The sequence below is a fragment of the Aulonocara stuartgranti genome (genome assembly GCF_965226115.1).
Source record: "Aulonocara stuartgranti genome assembly, chromosome: 2".
NCBI classification, from domain to species: domain Eukaryota; kingdom Metazoa; phylum Chordata; class Actinopteri; order Cichliformes; family Cichlidae; genus Aulonocara; species Aulonocara stuartgranti.
This window is the reverse complement of record NC_138940.1, coordinates 21,124,530-21,146,581: the sequence shown is the minus strand read 5'-3', so window position 1 is coordinate 21,146,581 and position 22,052 is coordinate 21,124,530. Positions and strand designations below refer to the sequence as shown.

Genomic DNA, 22,052 nt, shown 5'->3' with positions numbered 1-22,052 from the left:
TTACTACATCCAAGATCAAATGAAACATCCAAGACCAAATCATCGCGCTAACTCTGAGCTCGCTATTCCGGTTCCCCGAACACACCTGTTGTTGACGATTAGTATAGCTGGATGAAGTAATGTGAGATCACTGGGTGGCCCAACAGGGGCTACGCATCGATAGTAGAAACATTGATCGGCAACCCTTTGATTGGTCGGCGAAAATGTCGAAGGAGCGCGCTCGGTATTTTTCGGCAGCAGAGCAAGAACTCTTGAGTGAGGGATTTCAGGAGTTTCAGAGTTTAATTAAAACGCAAGGGAACACTGCAAAGGCTGCAAAAGCAAGGAGAGAGGGCTGGCAGAAAGTTGCTGACAAATCAAACTCGTAAGTAATTTAATAATAACAATAATAATGGATTGGGTTTATATAGCGCTTTTCAAGGCACCCAAAGCGCTTTACAATGCCACTATTCATTCACTCTCACATTCACACACTGGTGGAGGCAGCTACGGTTGTAGCCACAGCTGCCCTGGGGCAGACTGACAGAAGCCAGGCTGCCATATTGCGCCATCGGCCCCTCTGGCCAACACCAGTAGGCGGTAGGGTAGATTTATCATATCACACCATATTATCCAATATTATATTACATTATATTATATTATAATATGTTATATTATATCCCCTTTCACATTAGAGCCACAACAGGACCCACTAGAACATGGGAACAAGTAAAAGTGAAATATAAGAATATTCTACAGAATGGTAATATTTATCACTTATATTGCTTGTCGTCTCTTGGAAAGAGACCCTGGAATACTCTGTTTGTTTGTTCATAACAGCAACCAAGAAAAGGGCAGAGCAAAAAAAAAGACAGGTGGTGGTCCTGCACCCCCTCGTCAACAAGTTGGTTAAGTGAATAATACCCTCACGGGAAAATCGATATCTCTCTATGAGCACACTGTCGCGCTGAGCTAAAGGATCCTGTCTGTCCCGCAATATACGCTGAATTCTGAGGACTCTCCTTATCAATCTTGCACCTTCCGCAATGGGTTGCTCGCGTAAACGGACAGGATATGACTGCGACAGGCTTCCCAAATCCACCTTCGCTTTTATAGCCGTGGTCTCTCATCTTGATTACACGAAGTAATTTACAATTACTACTCTGAAATATGAATTACATCTGTAATAATCACATACATGTAATAGAATGTTAATAGTACATTTCCCTTTTTTAGGGAATGACCTGTATGTATCTGTGTGTAATCAATAAAAGGATCAAGTGCTGCATTATCTTTAGTTACATTGATGTTATTTATTTATGGTGAAACAGTGGTGGAATATCGCTGTTGCTTTCGTATGAATGACGCGGACATACCTGCGTGGCCGCGATCTAATCCTGTTTACATAAAGTAAACCTGCTCCCCAGCAGGTTTACGCTTACGGCTCTGTTGCTATGACAGCAAGTCCCGGATGGGCTTCGGGGAACCGAACGATCCAGGATCACGCGAAATCGTCAACAATCTCATCCAGCTAACTCACTTAGCGCGGTACGAAGAACAGGCCCCTGGATTGCAGCCATTCAAAGATCAAATATAACGTCCCAGAACACTCCAGCTCACAGGTTAGTCTGCTCCAAGCATTTACACGAAGGTCAGTGTTTTTTAGTACTTAATACGTCATTTTCATAACATAATTGGTGATATAGGTTACAAGCAAGTCTGGCGCTGAACAGAAATTGTCGCGCTATGCTCCTTTATTTATTGTGCATAAATAGTGAATTGTCCTGACACAATATTGTGTTTCGCTTCTGTTATTATGGTACATTGACAAAAACATATACTTTTATTCACAGGATAAAACTGGTTTTTTGTATCACTAATTGCCCAGTACGATTACAGCATACAGTATTATTGTCACTGCTACATTTCTGTAACGCGTACCAGAAATTATTTCCACTACTAATTAATTACCGTTGAGCTCAAAGGTCCTATTAATAAACGGTTAAGGAATGTGTATTTATGACGACAATTTGTGAGACTGGTAAACTTATGATACGTACGATGGTCTTTCGTTCTACACGGTGCATTTCAAGGTCCTGTACCCATCTGTCGGTAAACTGTACCTGGGCTTGTTGCAGTGACCGGAAGTTACTAAACTTCATGAGTGTATGCACTCACTCCAAGAACCGTATGATTATAAATATGCATATAAATATGCTAAGATGAGATAGCTGACTTCATCTAACTAGCAAATGTTGTCCAGGCTACGTTGGTGATACAGTTTTTTTTAATGTGTATGATATTTTTGTCATGCGATTTTAAAGCCGGTCCTACAACCGCATCCAAGAATAACATGCAGCTTATCTCAGAACTGTCGGTGAAAATTATTCTTGGAGCTAGGTTTAATTGAGCTGCATTTTAAAGAGGTGCAATTTCACAATTTGTGTATATTTTCTAAGTTCACTATTTTGTCATGTGTTGAGAAAAACACAGATTTTAAAATTACATGGTCTAATATTTACATTTAGCATAACTGCAACATTATTTTTTCGTTTTTTTTTTTTTTAAAGACTCGAAAGGACTTGAAATTCAAAGTTTCAGACTTGTGACTTGACTCGGACTTTTACACCAGTGACTTGAGACTCGACTCTGACTTGCCTGACATTACTTGAGACTTGACTTGAGACTTGAGGATAAAGACTTGAGACTTACTTGAGACTTGCAAAACAATGACTTGGTCCTACCTCTGCGAAATAATACAGAGAGATTAAAAACACAATGCAGTGCACAAGCACTTGCTATAGCTAAAGCGTGCGAGTGTGTGGAAAAGGATTAAAAAGATACATATATATGTGTGTGTGTACTGTTTATCAAAGTGGAAAAGTGCTTTGTAGGAAAGTGTAATTGACGCCAGGAGAGAAAGCCACTAAAAAATGCCAACTGTGTGTAATCAGCCTCAATCAGCATCGCAGTTAAATGGTGCGTGAGCAAATAACAAACAAATATGAAAACAGAATTCAAACTGCCAAGTATATTTAGCTTACCTGGAAATTTTTATGATTCCATTAAGTATGAGGTTCTCTGTTTTACAAGATCTCCATATTAAGGCTTGTTTGCTTCAGAGTAACTGTATTTCCTATTGATGCTTGTAAGGGAATAATGAAAACTTGATAGTCTCTAAAAACTTTAAACTTTCTTACATGCAGAGAGGTCCGCAGAGTCTTTTGGAAATGGTGAGGCTCGTTTCTGAAGAATTGTGTGGTTATCAGTGGTTTTGTATAACTCCTCCTTAAGCACCGCCTCTGTGATACTGAAAACCCAGTTACCCCTAAATTATCTGCCAAATCCTGCTTTGGAGTACAGGCCACAAGTCTGACAAGTTCTGGATTTGTCCACATGTAGAGCCTGAATTCCTTCAACTAACTAGGCCACAGTATTCAGTTTGAGTGTGTTTTTTAATGTATTATTACCTTCTCCCATATTGGCCGTCAGCATCTTCCTCTCTGCATGAGCTTCTCTTGTTGTCCTCTTTTACTCTGGTTTTACAGTGGAACCCCGACTTACGCAATTAATTCATTCCAGAGGGTCTTTTGTAAGTCAAAATTTTCGTAAGTCGAAGCACCTTTTTCCATCGTCTTTTGAGTGAGGCGATGCTGGCTGAAGATGAAGTTCTTGGTGGAGGAGGATGTGGCAGAGGTTGAAGAAAGCATGTGTATGCATACATACATACGTACGTGTACATGTATATAACATTATGGAATTTAATTTTTTTAAATTTTCTATTTTATCTATTTACGTGGGCATTTTGCCGTACCACGGGCAGAAATATTGCCGTTAAGTGCCTTCGTAACTTGAAATTTTGGTTAAATGGGGACTTCGTAAGCCGGGTTTCCACTGTATTTCCTGCCTGCTTTTGTTCCTGCTCCCTCTCACCTTGTCTGCGTTCTGTCCCTCACTATAATTTACTGATTGTGTCCTCGTGCTCTCACTATTTTGTCATGTCTATACTAGAGATGGACCGATCCGATATTACGTATCGGTATCGGTCCGATACTGACCTAAATTACTGGATCGGATATCGGAGAAAAATAAAAAATGTAATCCGATCCATTAAATATCACGAAAGCACCTCACAAAACTTGCAACACGCCATAACTCACCTCAGAACGTTAGCACGTCGGAGCAGTGTGCATCACGTGATAGAGCGGCTGTGGCATGCGGGACCTGTGGTGGTCTGGATAGCATTTGGAGCTTCGCTAGCAACCCGGCATTTCATCTCCGACAAAGTTATCCCGAGAGAAATAAACCAAGTGTGTAAGTCCATCTCTGAATGTTTGTAAAGCATTCCTGCGTTAAGCTTAACAAGCGACTGCCTCTTCTTGCTGCTACTTCAATCATGAAACTGCTTAACGATCAGCTGATCGGCTTTTCTGTCGCGAGTCCGTGTCTCTAGTTTGCTTTTGGCCCACTTTGCATCAGAAAGAGGAAACCAGCGACTGAACAACAGAAGCACGTTTAAGCTTGATCAGCTGTTGTTAGAATGTATTTAATATTACTTTCTACTCCAGGATCTTTTTCTACAGCTGACGCTGGTAACTGTGCAGGGGCGGATCTAGCAAAGTTTACCCAGGGGGGCCGATAGGGCATTAACAGGGAAAAGGGGGCACAAAGACATACTTTTCTTTCTTATTCTCATTTAAAATGTCTAGCTTTTAATAAATAATTATCTGACACCCAAAGTTTTAATTTGATGCAAAATGTATAGAAGTCCATTACTGTATATAGTAACTATTAAGTCTAATATATATACCCTAGTAAGCTATAGTACTTTTTCCTTTGGGAAGGTACCATCTGTGCAGTCTGCAATTCTGTTGAAGAAAGATGTTGAATCTATTTAATATTTCTTGAAAAATAATTGATTTCTGTGCATTTTTTTCACACTGCATCAAATTAAGGTTGATTACGTCGATTAAGCATCATGAGGTGGAGCGTGAGGGGTGGTTCCCCATTTTTTATTTATTTATTTTTGTTGTTGCTGGGAGTTGGAACCCTATTAGTTAGGTTGCTTAATATTTATGCTAAGTACTCTTTCAAATACCAGAATAGGGAGGATGGTGTAGGTTTAAGTTTATTAGATTGATCAGTATTGCTGAACTATGAAATAATTTTTTTTGCATACAGGTATAACAGAATAGCTTTAGTGTAGTTGTTGTTTTAAACTTGAGTATGAACTTATACAAAATGCAGCAAGATATTTAAAAAAATCAGTTTTGTTGATTAAAAAAACATTATATCGGATTCATATCGGTATCGGCAGATATCCAAATTTATGATATCGGTATCTCTAGTCTATACAGAATTAAAAGCAATTCTTAGAATTGTTTAATTAAAATTGGGACTGTGTGTAAAGCTGTCTGTAATGTAACATTTATTGTTCATATTTTTTTGTCATAACCTTTGAATTGAAGCTGAAACTTTGCACTTTAATCACATCTTAATTGTTTCATTTCAAATCCACTGTGATGCAGAAGAAATACAAAAACTGCATCTCCGTCCAAAAATCTTTGGACTCTATATTGTCGCATGTCTGCATTTTGAGTTTACTCTAGCAGCCTCCTGTTGTTCCTGTTTTTCTGTGTTTAAAGGACTTCTTTAGTATGTGTTTAAGCTTGATCAGCTGTTGTTAGAATGTATTTAATATTACTTTCTACTCCAGGATCTTTTTCTACAGCTGACGCTGGTAACTGTGCAGGGGCGGATCTAGCAAAGTTTACCCAGGGGGGCCGATAGGGCATTAACAGGGAAAAGGGGGCACAAAGACATACTTTTCTTTCTTATTCTCATTTAAAATGTCTAGCTTTTAATAAATAATTATCTGACACCCAAAGTTTTAATTTGATGCAAAATGTATAGAAGTCCATTACTGTATATAGTAACTATTAAGTCTAATATATATACCCTAGTAAGCTATAGTACTTTTTCCTTTGGGAAGGTACCATCTGTGCAGTCTGCAATTCTGTTGAAGAAAGATGTTGAATCTATTTAATATTTCTTGAAAAATAATTGATTTCTGTGCATTTTTTTCACACTGCATCAAATTAAGGTTGATTACGTCGATTAAGCATCATGAGGTGGAGCGTGAGGGGTGGTTCCCCATTTTTTATTTATTTATTTTTGTTGTTGCTGGGAGTTGGAACCCTATTAGTTAGGTTGCTTAATATTTATGCTAAGTACTCTTTCAAATACCAGAATAGGGAGGATGGTGTAGGTTTAAGTTTATTAGATTGATCAGTATTGCTGAACTATGAAATAATTTTTTTTGCATACAGGTATAACAGAATAGCTTTAGTGTAGTTGTTGTTTTAAACTTGAGTATGAACTTATACAAAATGCAGCAAGATATTTAAAAAAATCAGTTTTGTTGATTAAAAAACATTATATCGGATTCATATCGGTATCGGCAGATATCCAAATTTATGATATCGGTATCTCTAGTCTATACAGAATTAAAAGCAATTCTTAGAATTGTTTAATTAAAATTGGGACTGTGTGTAAAGCTGTCTGTAATGTAACATTTATTGTTCATATTTTTTTGTCATAACCTTTGAATTGAAGCTGAAACTTTGCACTTTAATCACATCTTAATTGTTTCATTTCAAATCCACTGTGATGCAGAAGAAATACAAAAACTGCATCTCCGTCCAAAAATCTTTGGACTCTATATTGTCGCATGTCTGCATTTTGAGTTTACTCTAGCAGCCTCCTGTTGTTCCTGTTTTTCTGTGTTTAAAGGACTTCTTTAGTATGTGTGTGTGTGTGTGTGTGTTTTGGACTTTAGTTCAACTCAGTCTACAAATTTCCTTCCGTTACTCTTCCACAGCTGTAACACCTTCTTTTTGGACCCTGCCTCTCAGCCTTGTTGTTATTGTACAGTTGTGTCCTCCCTTTGAACTGCCTGCAAAGACACTTTTATCTTTTTCTCAGCATCCATATGAAAAAGTCAGAACACGGCAAGGACACTTTGAGAAGGTCAGTCAAGCAAATACCTAATCAACAGGTCTAATCGATTAGCTTACATAATTGTTTTAATTTTAATGCAGTTCAACCTGAAGCACACTGATTATATTTAAGTAAACTGCACTGCACAAATAAACTTGACTCCCACTGATCTTACCGTGATCGGCTTCTTCTTCTTCTTCTGTAATGGAAACACGAGAGTCTTTTGAACATTCATAGAGTTACATTTCTCCTTTCCTTATTTCCTTTTCATCATTGTTTGCTCCTCACTTCTTCCCTTTGATTCTATCTACATACTGCACTTCTTATTTTATCACTTCCCATCTCCTCCGTTGTTGTTCCATTGTTTCTATCGCGTCCTCATTTTCTTTCCTTTTTTATATCTCGGCTGCCTTTTTAAACTTTTTTTTTCTTCTCTTGCCATTTTTTGCTTTACTTTTCTTTCATTTCTGAGCTGTTTTTATGCCCCTCTTTCCAACTTTTTTGTGCATCCATCCTGACAAGTTATCAACCCCCCATTTTTTCATAATTTGTTCAATCAACTATGCACTATTGCACATAAAACTGCTTTACGTATTGTTATTGTCAGTTGTCAGAAGCATTTACCCTCATTCCTATGTACTTTGTTTTTCCTTGCTTCCTTCTATCCTTCCTTTTCATGCATTTTTTCCTTCCTCACCTTCTGTCCTTTACTTTTTAGGTGGTACTACAGCAATAACATTCCTGTTTTGCCACTGTATGTTTCTGCTGCCGATCATTTGATGGAATTCGGTGCAGAATGATGCAGCACGGTGACTCCAGAGTCTCTCTGAAGGATGGATGTCGGAAACATTAAGACCTTTCTTGCATTCATTTTATCCCGCTCTTACCTCACATTATCTGTCTGTGACAGGTTGAAGGGGAATATTGATATAGCGCCTCACAGTTTTAAAGCATTTGAAGAAAAAATAAAAGGCTGAATGAGCCTTAAAGAGAAAGACAAAAGGACAGAGATATAGAGAGTGTGATGGAGGGAAGATATACAGATGGAAGGAAGGTGAGATAGAGGCAGACACGGCACAGAGGGAGACAGACGTAGAGAGATAAATACGAAAAAGACAGAGACAGACGGAGAAAGAGAAGAAAAGGGGGGAGGGGGGGGGCAGTAAAGAGAAGAAAGCTTACCTCCTTATCTTCCCCTGCCTTTCACAGCAAACCTCACAGCAGCATCTAATACTGCTCTATGTGTGAAAGTATCAGAGAGCGTGACTTGTTTGTGTGGTGTCTAAACTCAGGCAGCAGCTAATGAAACTGAAATGAAAACATCAATCTGTGCAACGACTTCAAATGTTTATCAAAATCAAGAATAAATTTGGCGAATGTGCACCTGACGTCCACGTGGATAATTCATCTGCATAATTCTAAAAAGCACAGGTTGTGTGCCTGTGTGTGCTTAGGTGATTTCCATGAAGGCTATTTAATTTCCCAGAGTGCTTGGCGTGTCATTGGGAAATGAACATCAGCAGCTGAGGACTGGTTGAAGGATAATTTATGGGAAAAAACACAGAGAGTGTCAGTAAAAAACACAAAAAACGCTGCCGGTCAGATCGGCCACCTTCGGGCTTGGACACGTTACTACTAAACACTGCTTTTTGGTCTCTGGGTCACAGCTGGAGACCCGACTCTCATCATTGGTGACGATCCCTGACATGAAGGTTGGGTGAGTCTAACACAAAGTGGGGATTTAACAGCAGCAGCAGCACAGCTATGAAGGGGAGACGGACCAACTTTAAGCCAACTTTGGTTGTTTTATAATCTGGATGTTAGCAATATTTCTGTCTTAAAACAAAAAGTTTGGAAGCAAATTAATTTCGTTGTGTTATAAAATCTAAATATAAGGTCAGATGTACTTTATTTAGATATTATTTTGCTATTATGTTATTTATGTCTCACAGCAGCCAAAAACAAGAAAAACATCCATAAAACAGAGAATCACTTAAAAGAATCTCAATAAAGGAGAAAACTGAAAAAGAAGTGAAGCATTTAGATGCCTTAAAAAGCTTGCTCTGAATTTTATGAATGGCTGAGTTTGATTGTGTAGTAGACCTCTAGTGGTCGCGTGAATGAGTGCATGTTAAAAATCTCAGATGGGGTTGTTACTCAGGAAAAGTTCTAGAACTGCGACTACTTTCAAAATGACGTCCCAGTCACCAGCCCGCAGAGAGATTTTGAACTCTTTAGTTCTTCCTCTGCCCATTCAATGCAAATCAGGCAATAAATAACAGCCTTAAATCAATGAAATGGTTCCAAAGTATCCCAACAACAACTAATCCCAAACTGATGCCAAAGACATGAAGCACGACAGCGTTACAGCGGCACCCTCTGCACTGAATGAGTCACATGCGATAGATTTGAAATGAGCTGGCAGGTTGTGTTTGGATCATAGATCCAGCTTGGTCATCAGAATAGCAACACTTTGCTGTGAGGAGTTGACAGATAGATGGAAACAGAAATCAGAGTTGGAGGCCGTTAGGGTGGATGTCTGAGAAAGATGGATGGACAGACGTCAGAGGCGTGTGACAGTCCAACAATTAGCTGAGCTTCACCGGGTTTAAATATCGATCTGAGAACAATGATTATTGAATTAAATGATGAACCTTAATTTGTTGAGCCTGCGATGAGCAGAAAGCACATTTTACAGTGTTAAATTAAACTGCGAGTCATATCGCGGTGTTTCATAATTTCAGCAACACTGATCTTATACTCACATTGGTTCTCAATCTTTATGCTCCGTTTGTCAGGCTGCGTTGTCACTTCCATTTCTCTGTTATGCTGGGAAAAATAATGGGAACTGATCGTTTCCTGAATACTCAGTTAAACATGCCCAGTTTTGGAAATGTTTGTTTTTGACTTCCAATTTGAATATATTTCTGACTGTGACAGTTTGGAAACAATCAAAGAGTTTAATTGGCAACAAAAATGTATTAAGAGATGGAAACTCTGAATGTGTTTAAAGAGGCAGAAAACATATTTTATTCTTTGGACTCCATCCAAAGTATTACTATTGATTAGATAAAAACACAGCAAGTCTTCCAATAACTCATTTATTCTCATCTCTTTCACATATTTAAGTTGCTCATCCTTAGCAGTAGTACTTAACATTTATTACAAAGCTGCACATTCAGAGTAAGGATGAATTTCCAGGATATCCGGGACGTGTGTAGAACTCCTCAAACACTGTTAGCTTTTCTGATTTTACTTTTGATTTCTTTTAACACAAATATCACAAATTTATGTTTAATAGTTATTTTGTCTGTTTGTTGCCTCTAGACCATGTCGGCATAGTAACAGGAAATCGCATGTATAACCCAAGGCATTATGGAATAATGACAAAAGCGGTGGCGAGCAGGACGGCAGAGAGAAGGAAAAAGTAAATAAAACCGATATTAAAGGAAATAGAAAGTGAAGGTACCGAAGATGAAATGAGACAGAAAGAATAAAAGGATGGAAAGAAGAGAAAAAAATGAGTGAAAGTGTAAATATAAAGAAGAAGAGTGGAGCAGATGAGTGGAGGAGAGAGGGGGGTGGAGGAAAATGAAGAACATAACTGTGGTTGCTGATGTAAATCTCCCCCAGGTTAAAACAAGATGATAATTAAAAATGTACCACAGGGTCACACTGTGGCCGTGTGTGTGTGTGTGTGTTTGTGTTTGTGTTTGGTAGGGGTGAGAATGCAGTGCCCATTAAAAGGTGTCCCTGCTGCAATCAGTGTACAGAGGCCTTAGGGCCTATTTGTTACTACATCAATCTGGAGTTAATGGAAACACACAAATGCGCAGACTTGTGCACACATCCAAACACATTTCTGCCTACAGTGCTAACATTGTCAGAAAGACCGCCAAACAGCAGGGCAGACACACACACACGCGCATGCATGATGGGTTTATACACTTAAACACACACAACACACGTGCAGCTGGGAACGAAGGCAGCCAACTGGGCCATCCTCAGAGCACAGCGCACACTGATTGGTACACAAGCAAATCTTAATGAGATCCTTTCAGCGCTGAATTTTTCATGTTTCTCTCATAGATTCTTCACCTCACCTGTCTTGGTTTTTCATGAGCAGCTTATAGATTTTTTCTTCACCTTCCTGTTAGACATCACGTTTCCTGTTGCTTTCGTTATATTGCTACGGCGACGGCACTTAAATGTCATTTTTTTGAGGCTGATATAAATTACCAATCCAAACAAACTTTTACTCTCATCTGAAAATCATCTACTGAAGATGAGTCGAAGTGAAAGGACGGGAATTTTTTAAATGTCACGGTTTTGACTCTCTGCCAGGTCGCATCAGTAGATAAGACAGCTCTGCGGCGAGTGCCGTGTGGGTGCTGCAAATATTTAAGCGCAGAGTAAATTGGTTTGAGAACATATCTGCACATAAGTCATTGTTAGTCGTTGACTGGGGGAAATAAAAGAACACAGACGCGACGGGACTGCAATGGATAAAGTGCACGGTGACAGGCTCAGCGAGCCACCGTCTCTGCATTATCTCACACGAGACTCTAAATCTCTGCCTCCTGTTCAGTGGTCAAAGCTGACCTCTAGCTTTCTAACCGAAGGAGCCAATGACCCTTCAGGGTTCAGTAAAGTATCCTTTTACAAAGCCCCAAGGAGCTATACCAGCTGATGTGATTATTTTTGGCCAATTGGCTTCAGTCTGATTCACAAACCAGGCTAAACTTAGAAGAAGTTTGCTCATATAAAAACACACTGACTGAAATGTATATGGGAAATTTCTCAAGTCATGATTTATGTCTTGAGTCTTTATGTCTTTAAGTCTTGAGCCACGGGGCGATCGTGGCTCAAGAGTTGGGAGTTCGCCTTGTAATCGGAAGGTTGCCGATTCGAGCCCCGGCTTGGACAGTCTCGGTCGTTGTGTCCTTGGGGAAGACACTTCACCCGTTGCCTACTGGTGGTGGTCAGAGGGCCCGGTGGCGCCAGTGTCCGGCAGCCTCGCCTCTGTCAGTGTGCCCCAGGGTGGCTGTGGCTACAATGTAGCTGCCATCACCAGTGTGTGAATGTGTGTGTGAATGGGTGAATGACTGGATATGTAAAGCGCTTTGGGGTCCTTAGGGACTAGTAAAGCGCTATATAAATACAGGCCATTTACGACAATGGAGAAATTCAAATGCTGAAGTAGTGTTCCCTTCACATACATGTACAGGAAGAAAGAGTAGAAGTCAAGGTCATGGATGTGGTTTTGGGCAGGATCCCATCACAGTACTGCCAATCATATCCAAATGCCAAATCACAACAACAGTCACCAGAAAGCACTTTGTATTGTAAGGTGAAGACCCCATAATAATACAGAGAAAACCCCAACGATAAATGGACCAACAATGGTGGCAGCTACTAAGTTTTAATATTCTTTCTGGGTCACAAAATAAAACTTTTAACATATTTTCAGGCGAGAATGTAGCTGTGTAAACTTCAAATATCTGCTCGGTTTATCAAGACACCACATATTTACAAAAATGCTCCAACGTTTTCGGAGACGTCTGTTACCCACCAGAGTCACCAGAGCCGGCGAGAACACCGGACTCTCGCCACAAAATGTTTTCAGATCCCCGCGGTCTTTCACTAGTCAGGTTAATCAGTTAGATAACCTAAAAATCTTATTGTTTGGCTTTTTTCTGTATTTTATTTGTTTGTGAGTAAATCAGTTTGGCTGAGATTAAAATTATTAGATTAGATTCAATAAAACTTTATTAATCCATCGGGTGGGTTCCTCCGTTTTTTTCACACAGCTGAATAAACGTCAAACAAAAAACTGATTAAACAGAAGTGTGAGACATCGAGAATTTACACCGAGTTTATTAAAGTCCACTGAGACAGCAGTGACGCAAATCTGAAGGCTTCGGCCCACGTAGACCGCGAAGGCTGGGTCCTCAGAAGGATGCGGCCTAGGTTTTGGGACACAGCTAATAATCTCCACTAACTTAACTCCTGTGAGGCGACCCTAAATATTTTATTTGCAGTAGTTAAAAAAAGACAATGACTGCTAAATGTAAATGACAGATCTGCAGAATCGATCAATCAGCTGTTTGTACGCTTAGCTGCATCTTTCATCATCAAGATGCAGAACCGTTAACACATTCAAGTAGACTTCCATCGCTAAAGTTCACGCATGCCTGAAAGGCCACAGTAAAGTGAAACGGATCACATGCGCTGCCACAGGCTGAAACCAAAGTGTTCGTGGAAACGCCCTGATGGAGCACGCCATTCCACGAAGAGACACCAAAGTGATGAGCACTTTGCACCCAGAATGGAGATGCCATTCTAAAAATAAGGACCTAGAGGATCATCACCCGAAACCAAGGATAAAGAAATGGAGAGGAATTGCTGTTCCTCACCAGGTGTGACTTCTATCACTGTGTCTTGTCTGTCTGGGGGGAAAAGGACCTTGGGAGGTTGTGTGGTCTGGAGAGCTGAAAGAGAAAAAAGAGAGGAAGGAGATCATCATTAAAAGTATGCTGGGCTTTGGACATAACATATATTATCACTTTACAGAGTTGCCATTTTTTAGAAAGAAACATTCATTTTACAACATTACGCTGTTGATAGAAAAACAATGGAAAACCACAGCTGTACTGCAGGCGTAGAGCCCGAAAGTGCAGTGTTTTGTCGGGAAGAGCCCCGAGGGAGAGCTGACCGTTGCCCCCATCAATTGATCAACGGCCTGCAGTATCACAAAGCCAAATATAAAGAGAATGGAGCTACCCAGCTGTCACACCAACTAGATGCTGCCTCAGTCACAGAGACAGCTCACAACACAACTTTTCTCACCTAATGATTCCTTCTTGTCCCTGTGCAGGTGAACCTGTTGATGAACTGCCTTTGTCCTCTGATGACCAGCAGCGCTCTCTGCTTCCACTCCTACCACCTTCCCATTTTACCTCACTGACTCTGAAAAGCCAGCGCGCCGTGCTGCCCGACACCTTCCCCCCCTCACCACCTCCCAGTGTCTAACAATCCTCAATACTGCTGTCCTCCCTTAAAAGCCTGTCCTATTCCACACGTAATTTATTCTGTGTCTGAGCACATGAAGGTGGTTTCCGGAGTTAACTAAGCACCAGCTGATTAACTCATATTGTGATCATTAAAAATGAGTTACTATTCAAAGTCTTGGCTTATACTGGAAACAATTCAGGGTTCAGTGTCTTGCATAAAATGCCCTGTCATACAGGAGGAGGTGAGAATTAACATCAACCATCAGTCAGCTGGGTTGTAGAGCTATTAAAGCTTCTTACATTTAAGAGCTGTTCAGCAGATTGTAATTCAAACAGCCTCAGAGGAGACCAGACTCCTGCACCACCTGTGAGCTCTGTTTTTAAGCTTTACAAAATCTAGGCCATGACAAGAGACTTTGGCCAATTACGTGTCTTTCAGACCAGATCTGGTGCTGCATAGGCGATTAGGCACAATGGTACAATATCACAAGCACATCACTGAACTTCTACCAGGAAGTGTGGGGTTACAATCCTGCATGAAGCCAAACAAACGTAGATTTTAATCCATATGATCATATGCACACGTGCATTACAGCAGAGCGATATATATTTTTTAGATTATAGTGGTTTGGTTCTTTTCTAGCTTTATCCAACTTTATTTTATTGCCAAATGTTTGGTGGTGCGAGATTTGCTCGAGCATAAAAATAAAGATTGCAAGTGTTATGTGTGAAAATCAACACTTGGTTAATTTGATACATTTTTTTCAGCATCCATTAAACACAAACAAGCGCAAGAACAAAGCTGAGGCTTAATATCAGGAGTAAATATAGAGTCGAAAAGCACTCGCTCACCTACGACGCCTTAATTACTTTGACTTTTAGGAAACAGATAGTTTCCCACGTTGGATTAAATGCTCTTTATGTGACTTTTGCAGCATGGCAGAAGCACTCAACACAGGTTTCTCTTTCCATCTCTTTTTCTTCTTTCTTTTCTTTCTCTACTTCTTCCTTTCCCCTCAGTAACACTGTCAATCTCTCCATCGCTCCATCCTCGTGTTTCTGTGACAAGACTGATAGTTTCATTTGCATTCTGAAGGTGCCGCTGTGCCCTTTTAAGATTAATGAGACAACCCTTCACCTAGACCTACTCTTGTTCTCCTCTCTTCTGTGCTCCACTCCTCTTTTACTTTCCTCTCCTCTTTCACAATCTTCCCATAATTTCGCTATACACATCTATACGACCGCTGCACAGATCCTCCCCCATTTACAGTTGTAAGTCTTTCTGGCTTACTGTGTTTCAAATTTCATGGCTCACAATTTCATTTGGGAGCTCATGTGTCCCTTTGTGAAAAAACAATGGTGCTGTATCCATGTTTTAATCGTCTATATATCTTTATGTGCGGTAAACTGTCCTTTTGAATATAATATTTCCATAATCTCCCATTTTGAGTTTGGACTTTGCTTCCATGTGTCATGTGGTTAGAAAATCAACAGTACATGCATGTGTCAATTCTCTATGAAAAAGACTAAAAATTGTGTTTGTGAGTGTTCTGAGTCTGCGCTAACTTGAATTAAAATCAAAGGTCTGCTTCAAATAGATGTTAATGATGGGGTTGCTGTTTACGTGTATCAGCCAGGCTCATAGAAAGGCAGCAGCAGGAATTAGAGATCGCTGAACTTTTGAAAATGGTTGCTTGTGTCGAAAATGACAGGACACCAGTGATGCAGAGGGTGTGTTTTGTCGGTGCTTACGTGCGTGCTAGGACGGCGCCAACAGATGCGTCACATGATTAATTTCCACCCCGCAGCAGTGATTCACAATGGCTAATTTCAGTCTTTGTTTTTGTACTTCTTTACCATCTAAGAAGCGATGAACGCATAAAAAATTCATAGGACAGAACAACAACACTGTGTTTCCACAATTCATTGTAACTCGCTGCTTTTCGGTTGTGTTATTGTTTAAATCGATGATGAAATGGAGAGGTGTGAGGACACAAATGGAGACTGAAAATACCAGAAAATGAAAGCAAAGAGGACCTGCTGAATGAATATGCTTGGGATTTGTTTTTTTGGCTGTACTGTGTAGAAAATAAATGTAAATTTCAGTCATCAGCGAGAAGTAGTAGCAAACATTTGGTTTATCAAAACTAAAAACAGTTGCTGCTGGAAATGAGGTTGTTGAGAACAGGACTGGGGCTGAACTAAAACTAAACAACAATCAAAGATAGAAAATTGAATTCCAACACTTTTCAGTCTGAGTTTGACGATGGAGGACAGCAGCAATTTGATCTACTGGGTGAAAACTGATTGTGGAATAAGTGGCGTGAAATGGTTTGCCATCTACCTCACACTTACTGATAACTCAAAGAGCTTTTTAGCCACATTTGGTCTAATTTGACTCATGTATTCATAAAGCACTTTATTCTATACGCTTAATTGACCTTTTATTCACAACCATAACCAATTTAGACTCACCACTGAACCTGACACGCATCTGTTTGGGTTGTGGTAGGAAACAGAGGCAAGCCCTGCAGGCACTACCAATGGCCGGGGGGTTAGGAGGTTCAAACCCAGAGTCTGCATGCTGTGAGGTGACTCTGCTGATTGCACAAATTGCTGCCTGTTTTCATTAGGACTGCTCTAGAAGTTAGACACATGGTGTGGTTTAACTGCTGACATACCTACAACTAATTCTTCTTCTTTTTTCCTCCACCAAGGAGATTATGTTTGTGGTCATATTTGCATGTCCTTCTGTCTGTAAGCACGGGAAGTTGACAAGTTTTGACTGAACATCCTTTGAGGTTTTCAAGGCCGACTTAATGATTTATCAGTCAAAAACTGCCAAAAACCCTTAAACTTAGAAACCACGACTCTTACATGTGTGGTGTGTATTATCGACACGTTGAATGTACCATATAAAGATTCAAAATACCGCACTGCATCGCATTTGACCTCTGACCTCACTTTTACATCTGCCTTCCTTTCAACTTGACCCCAAAATGTGTTGTGACTTAAAGAAAGTAGGCAGCACGGTGGCATGGTGGTTAGCACTGTTGCCGCACAGCAAGAAGGTCCTGAGTTCATTTCCAACATCAGGCCGGGGTCTTTCTGTGTGGAGTTTGCTTGTTCTCCCCGTGTTTGTGTGGGTTCCCTCCGGGTACTCCGGCTTCCTCCCACAGTCCAAAGACATGCAGCTTGTGGGGATAGGTTAATTGGATAATCCAAATTGTCACTAGGTGCGAATGAATGTGAGCGCAAATGGTTGTCTGTCCCTGTGTGTTGGCCCTGCGACAGACTGGCGACCTGTCCAGGGTGTACCCTGCCTCTCGCCCTATGACAGCTGGGATGGGCTCCAGCACCCCCCGCGACCCTGAAAAGGATAAGCGGAAGCGAATGGATGGATGGATGGAAAATGTACTACTGACTGCTGGAGGTTTCTTCCTGTTAAAAAGGGAGTTTTTCCTTCCCACTGTCACCAAAGAGCTTGCTCATAGGGGGTCATATGATTGTTGTTTTTCTCTGTATGTATTACTGTAGGGTCGACCTTACAATATGAAGCACCTCGAGGCGACTGTTGTTGTGATTTGGTGCTGTATAAATAAAATTGGACTGAATTGAAAATGATTCTTTACTTAGACCTTTTATAGTTACACAGTTCACTGCAGTGTGGCACATTCAGCAGGGCACAGTAATAATCACGTGCTAGACCCCACATAAAGTAGACAACGTTTATTTTAGTGCAGTTTTTACAGAGGATGCTGTATAAACTTTGGCATTTTTGTTCAATTCAAGGAAGCTGTAAATGCGTGCACATCCCTGTTGTCATATATTACTGTGCCTGAGGGTCAGAAACTTTAGAGCATTTCCAAGTAATTTGAGCAACATGTCTGTCAATAAGAATCACCCAGCTCTGATCATTTTAGCTCTGCAGGTGCTCACATAGATTAAACCATTGCTTTCCTTCAGCTTGAATCTTGGATGGAAGAAAAACTGTTTATGTCATCAAACCTAATGTGAACTTCTACTCGAATTTGAAATTTTTGAGACATAGCTCTCCTGTTAGCATTAAAAACAATATTACAAATCAGTGCCATTTTCTCAACATAATGATCATTATTCCTGCTGCCTCGCCCGTAATATTTGGGACTGCAAATGGAATGACTTCAGCATTTCAAGGGTTGCTTGATTTTTGACCTTTTGAATGTTCATGTCCACAGTAATGTTGTTTTTTTTCTTCTGCAAAGAAAAAGAATAAGAAAAAAACTGAAACCAACTGGTTGAAAAAAGGCACCCTGTTCTTGCATGCATACTAGGTTTACATTCGGTGATTCTCAAAACTAAAGATTTGAGATCCAATAAATGTGTGATTTTCATTCCTCATTAAATATTCTCTGGGCGGTAAATGCTCAGAAACATCAAATAATGAATTATCATATGTTCAGGCCAGAAGGTAGACAAAAGCTTCCTTTTGTCTACCTTTGGCCTGGTTGACTGTATATTAACTGGCTGTGAATGACTGTTAATGTAATCTCAGCCAAAGCGCTTGCTGTGGACCGATCCACTGTGTCATTCCTCCTCTTCTCAAAAGGCCACAGAAAAAAAGGCGCACATTTTGTGCTGTTAAGTGTGCATAATCAGATTCTACATTCTGTATATCAAATTGATTTGACCTTTTGGGAAATTGTAAAATGTCCAAGCAGGGAATGGGCAGAGACACGGGAGACATTTATGCTGGGTGTGGATACATCGAGGATGTATGTCATGCCCTATTCAAAGTAAAGTGAAACATTACTGGAATGTTTTTTAATCAAATGTTAGCAAAGCTTTACAAAGAGGGACACAGACATACTTCTTGTACTTCTCTTCCACTTCATTTCAAAAGCACGGTTGAGGATTAAATTATTAGCCCCTGTGAAATATAAAGCAGAAAAGGATTAAAGGCCAGTAGATGTTCTAAGGATGAGTTTTCTTTGGGGATCATCAATTATTTGTATACAAAGTTATCACAATGTTTCCAAATGCCAAGAAATGGAGTGAGAAGTATCATTAAGAAATTCAAAGAGAGACCCCCAGGACAGAACACGCCTGACTGAGGTAGGACGAGAAAGATTTCGAAGACCAATAGTTAGAGACGTTTCTAAAGAGCTTGGAACAACTGCTTAGACACAAGAGATTAACTTAGCCAAGTCAGGAAATGTAGTATCAAAGATAACAGTCACTAGAACTGTGCACAGGAATGACTGTGATGCTGCAGACCAAGAAAAATGTCTTAGAGCCAGACTGGAGTAGAGTACCATAAAAACAACAACAGGGATGAACAAGAGCTCTACAATCACAACAAACATGTGTGAAGTACACTAAGAACAACCTGGAGAAAGATTCTAATAATAATAATAATAATAATAATAATGGAGTGGATTTATATAGTGCTTTTCAAGGCACCCAAAGCGCTTTACAATACCACTATTCATTCACTCTCGCATTCACACACTGGTGGAGGCAGCTACAGTTGTAGCCACAGCTGCCCTGGGGCAGACTGACAGAAGCGAGGCTGCCATATCGCGCCATCAGCCCCTCTGGCCAACACCAGTAGGCAAGTAGGGTAAAGTGTCTTGCCCAAGGACACAATGACCAGGACAGAGAGCCCAGGGATCGAACCGGCGACCTTCCGGTTACAGATGCGATTCCCAACCCCCTGAGCCACGGTCGCCCACTCAAAGTGTCCTTTGGTCAGATAAGACTAAACTAAGATGTTTGGAGAAAGCAGGAGGAGAGAGACCACAGGGAAGCACGGTGGTGGGAGCATTATGCTGTGGGGACACTTCAGTGTGTCTGGAACTGGGAATCTCATCAAGGTGGAAGAAACCATGAAGGATGTGTGAAGATTCTGAAAGAAAACCAAAAGCGGTCAGCAGCAAAACTGGGCGTGGCACATAGCTTTGTCGTCTTACATGACAATGACCCAAAACACACGTCCTGGTGAAGAAAGACCTCCAGAAGTTCAAAGTGAGCGTTGCTGACTGGCCTGCACAACGTCCTGACTTTAAAATCTGTCGGGTGAACCAAAGACCAGGGTCCTCGCTAGAAGGCAGTTAAATCTGGAGGATCTGGAGAGGTTTGCCAGAGAAGGACAGGCTGGGGTTGCTCCAGAGACGTGCGTGAAAATAATTATAAACCAAGTAAAAATAAAAGTGCCACCTGTGCACAACTGCAGCAAATGTATGCAATTTTATCTGTGAATTATCTGTGTTGTCTCAGTGGATGGAGTGAACACTTTCAGCGAGAAAGAGAGTGCGTGCACTTGTGTGTTCATATATGCGTGTAAGCTTTGCATTCAGCGTTACTGTTGTGAATGTAGGCCAGACACGAACGTACCCACTGATATGCAAATAAGCTTGTGTGGGTGTGTGAACATGTTAGTGAAAAATGAGTGTGAATTTCCATGCATGAGCATTTATTTATTTGCTAGTGTGTCTGTGTGTACATGAGTCACACATGCATATTCATTTTATGCTGGGATACTTTGAGAGCGACTTGTGAGTCAGCTGGTACCTTTCAGAAATGATGTCAATATACGTCAGCAATGTTTGCAAGTTTGTTCATTTGACAGAGATATTCAACACAAACAAAGACATCAGATTCATAATGACGTACTGACGCTGGTGTTTTCATTACGAGCTGCCAAAACTCGAGGTGACCGTACCAAAGAGAAAACATACTTACTGGTGTTTAAAATCTTTAACTTTACAATCAGTTAGATTTGATAAAGAGTTGCCTTAGTCAGTCAGCAGAAACAGTTGATGTACAGTCACTGGACACTTCATTAGACAGACGTTGCTAGAAGTGGGTTGGACCCCTTTATCCTTTAGAACTCCCATAATACTTTGTTGCATAAATTAAACTACAAGTGTGGGTAACATTACTCAAAGATTTTGGTCTGAATTGACGTATCAGGATCACACAGTTGCTGTTGTTGTGTTATCCTGATAGAAAACACCTTAAAAATGGGCACACTGTCTCATAAAGGGATGGACATGATTAGCAACAATACCCGAGCAGGCTGTGCCATTAAAAAGATGTTCAGTTGGTACTAAGGAGCCAAGTGTACCAAGAAAATATCCCCCACACTATTACAAGCAGCAGCAGCGTGAACCATTGATACGAGGACGGATGGATCCAAGTCTGACCCTACCACAAGAATGTCTCAGTAGAAATTGAGACATCTGATGCGTGTCTGCATTCATTGGATGTAATCGGTGGTTATTTGAGTTAATGTCGCTTTCCTGTCAGTTCAAAGCAGTCTGGTTATTCTCTACTGACCTCTAAAATCATCAAGGCATTTTCTTTGCTGTTCACTTCTCTTTTCTATATCTGTTTCTCTCTTCCTCGAATCATTCTCTATAAACCCGAGAGATAGTTGTGTTGGAAAATCCCAGCAGATCAGCAGTTTGTGAAATACTCAGAGCAGCCTGACTGGTAGCATTCAGAGTTACTCAGATCAGTTTTTTTCGCGGCATCCGCAATCACGCCTCACCGGCTTAAAGGGTGAGCCAGCTCCTGAATGGTGGTTGTTGTTGGTGGTATGTGCCTGGCTGGGAGCTGCAAAGCTGCAGCCGAGTGTTTGTACAGCAACTGGAAAGAATAAAAGATCCTGGAAAGCATGGAAATGCCGCCGGGTCGGCCGTGGTTCTATGACAGGGTGTTCAGAAGCAGCAGGAATGAAGGAAAGCCAGGAAAGCAGAGGTGAGAGTAGGGACGTTAAATGTTAATGTAGGGCAATGACTGGTAAATTGAGAAAGCTGCAAGGATTAAATGGTGTTAGTTGAAGATGAAAGAATGCTGCACAGAGTTGAATCAGGCTCCTGGTGGTAGAGAAGAGATTCCAGATACCGGTAACTAGTTCATAGTTTGGTGAGGGACAGCGCCAAGAAGATGGGACTTGGTGGTGGAATGAGGAAGGATAGGCTTTTTTTCCAAATACAGAGGTTAGTAAAGAAAAATGAGATGAAGAAAGCAGACAGGAGTGCTGAGAGAGGTGGCTGAGACGAAGAGGACATATAT

At 40.6% G+C, this 22,052-nt stretch overlaps 1 protein-coding gene across 6 annotated transcripts in view; it reads right to left on the bottom strand.

Moving 5' to 3' along the window:
* il1rapl2 (interleukin 1 receptor accessory protein-like 2) overlaps positions 1-22,052 on the bottom strand; it is a 636,591-nt gene that overhangs the window by 85,949 nt on the left and 528,590 nt on the right. For all 6 annotated transcript variants that reach the window (XM_082503825.1, XM_082503824.1, XM_082503827.1 and 3 more), the window contains one exon: positions 13,395-13,469. In XM_082503825.1, the coding sequence (XP_082359951.1) occupies positions 13,395-13,469 (75 nt within the window). The remainder of the gene's footprint in view (positions 1-13,394; positions 13,470-22,052) is intronic.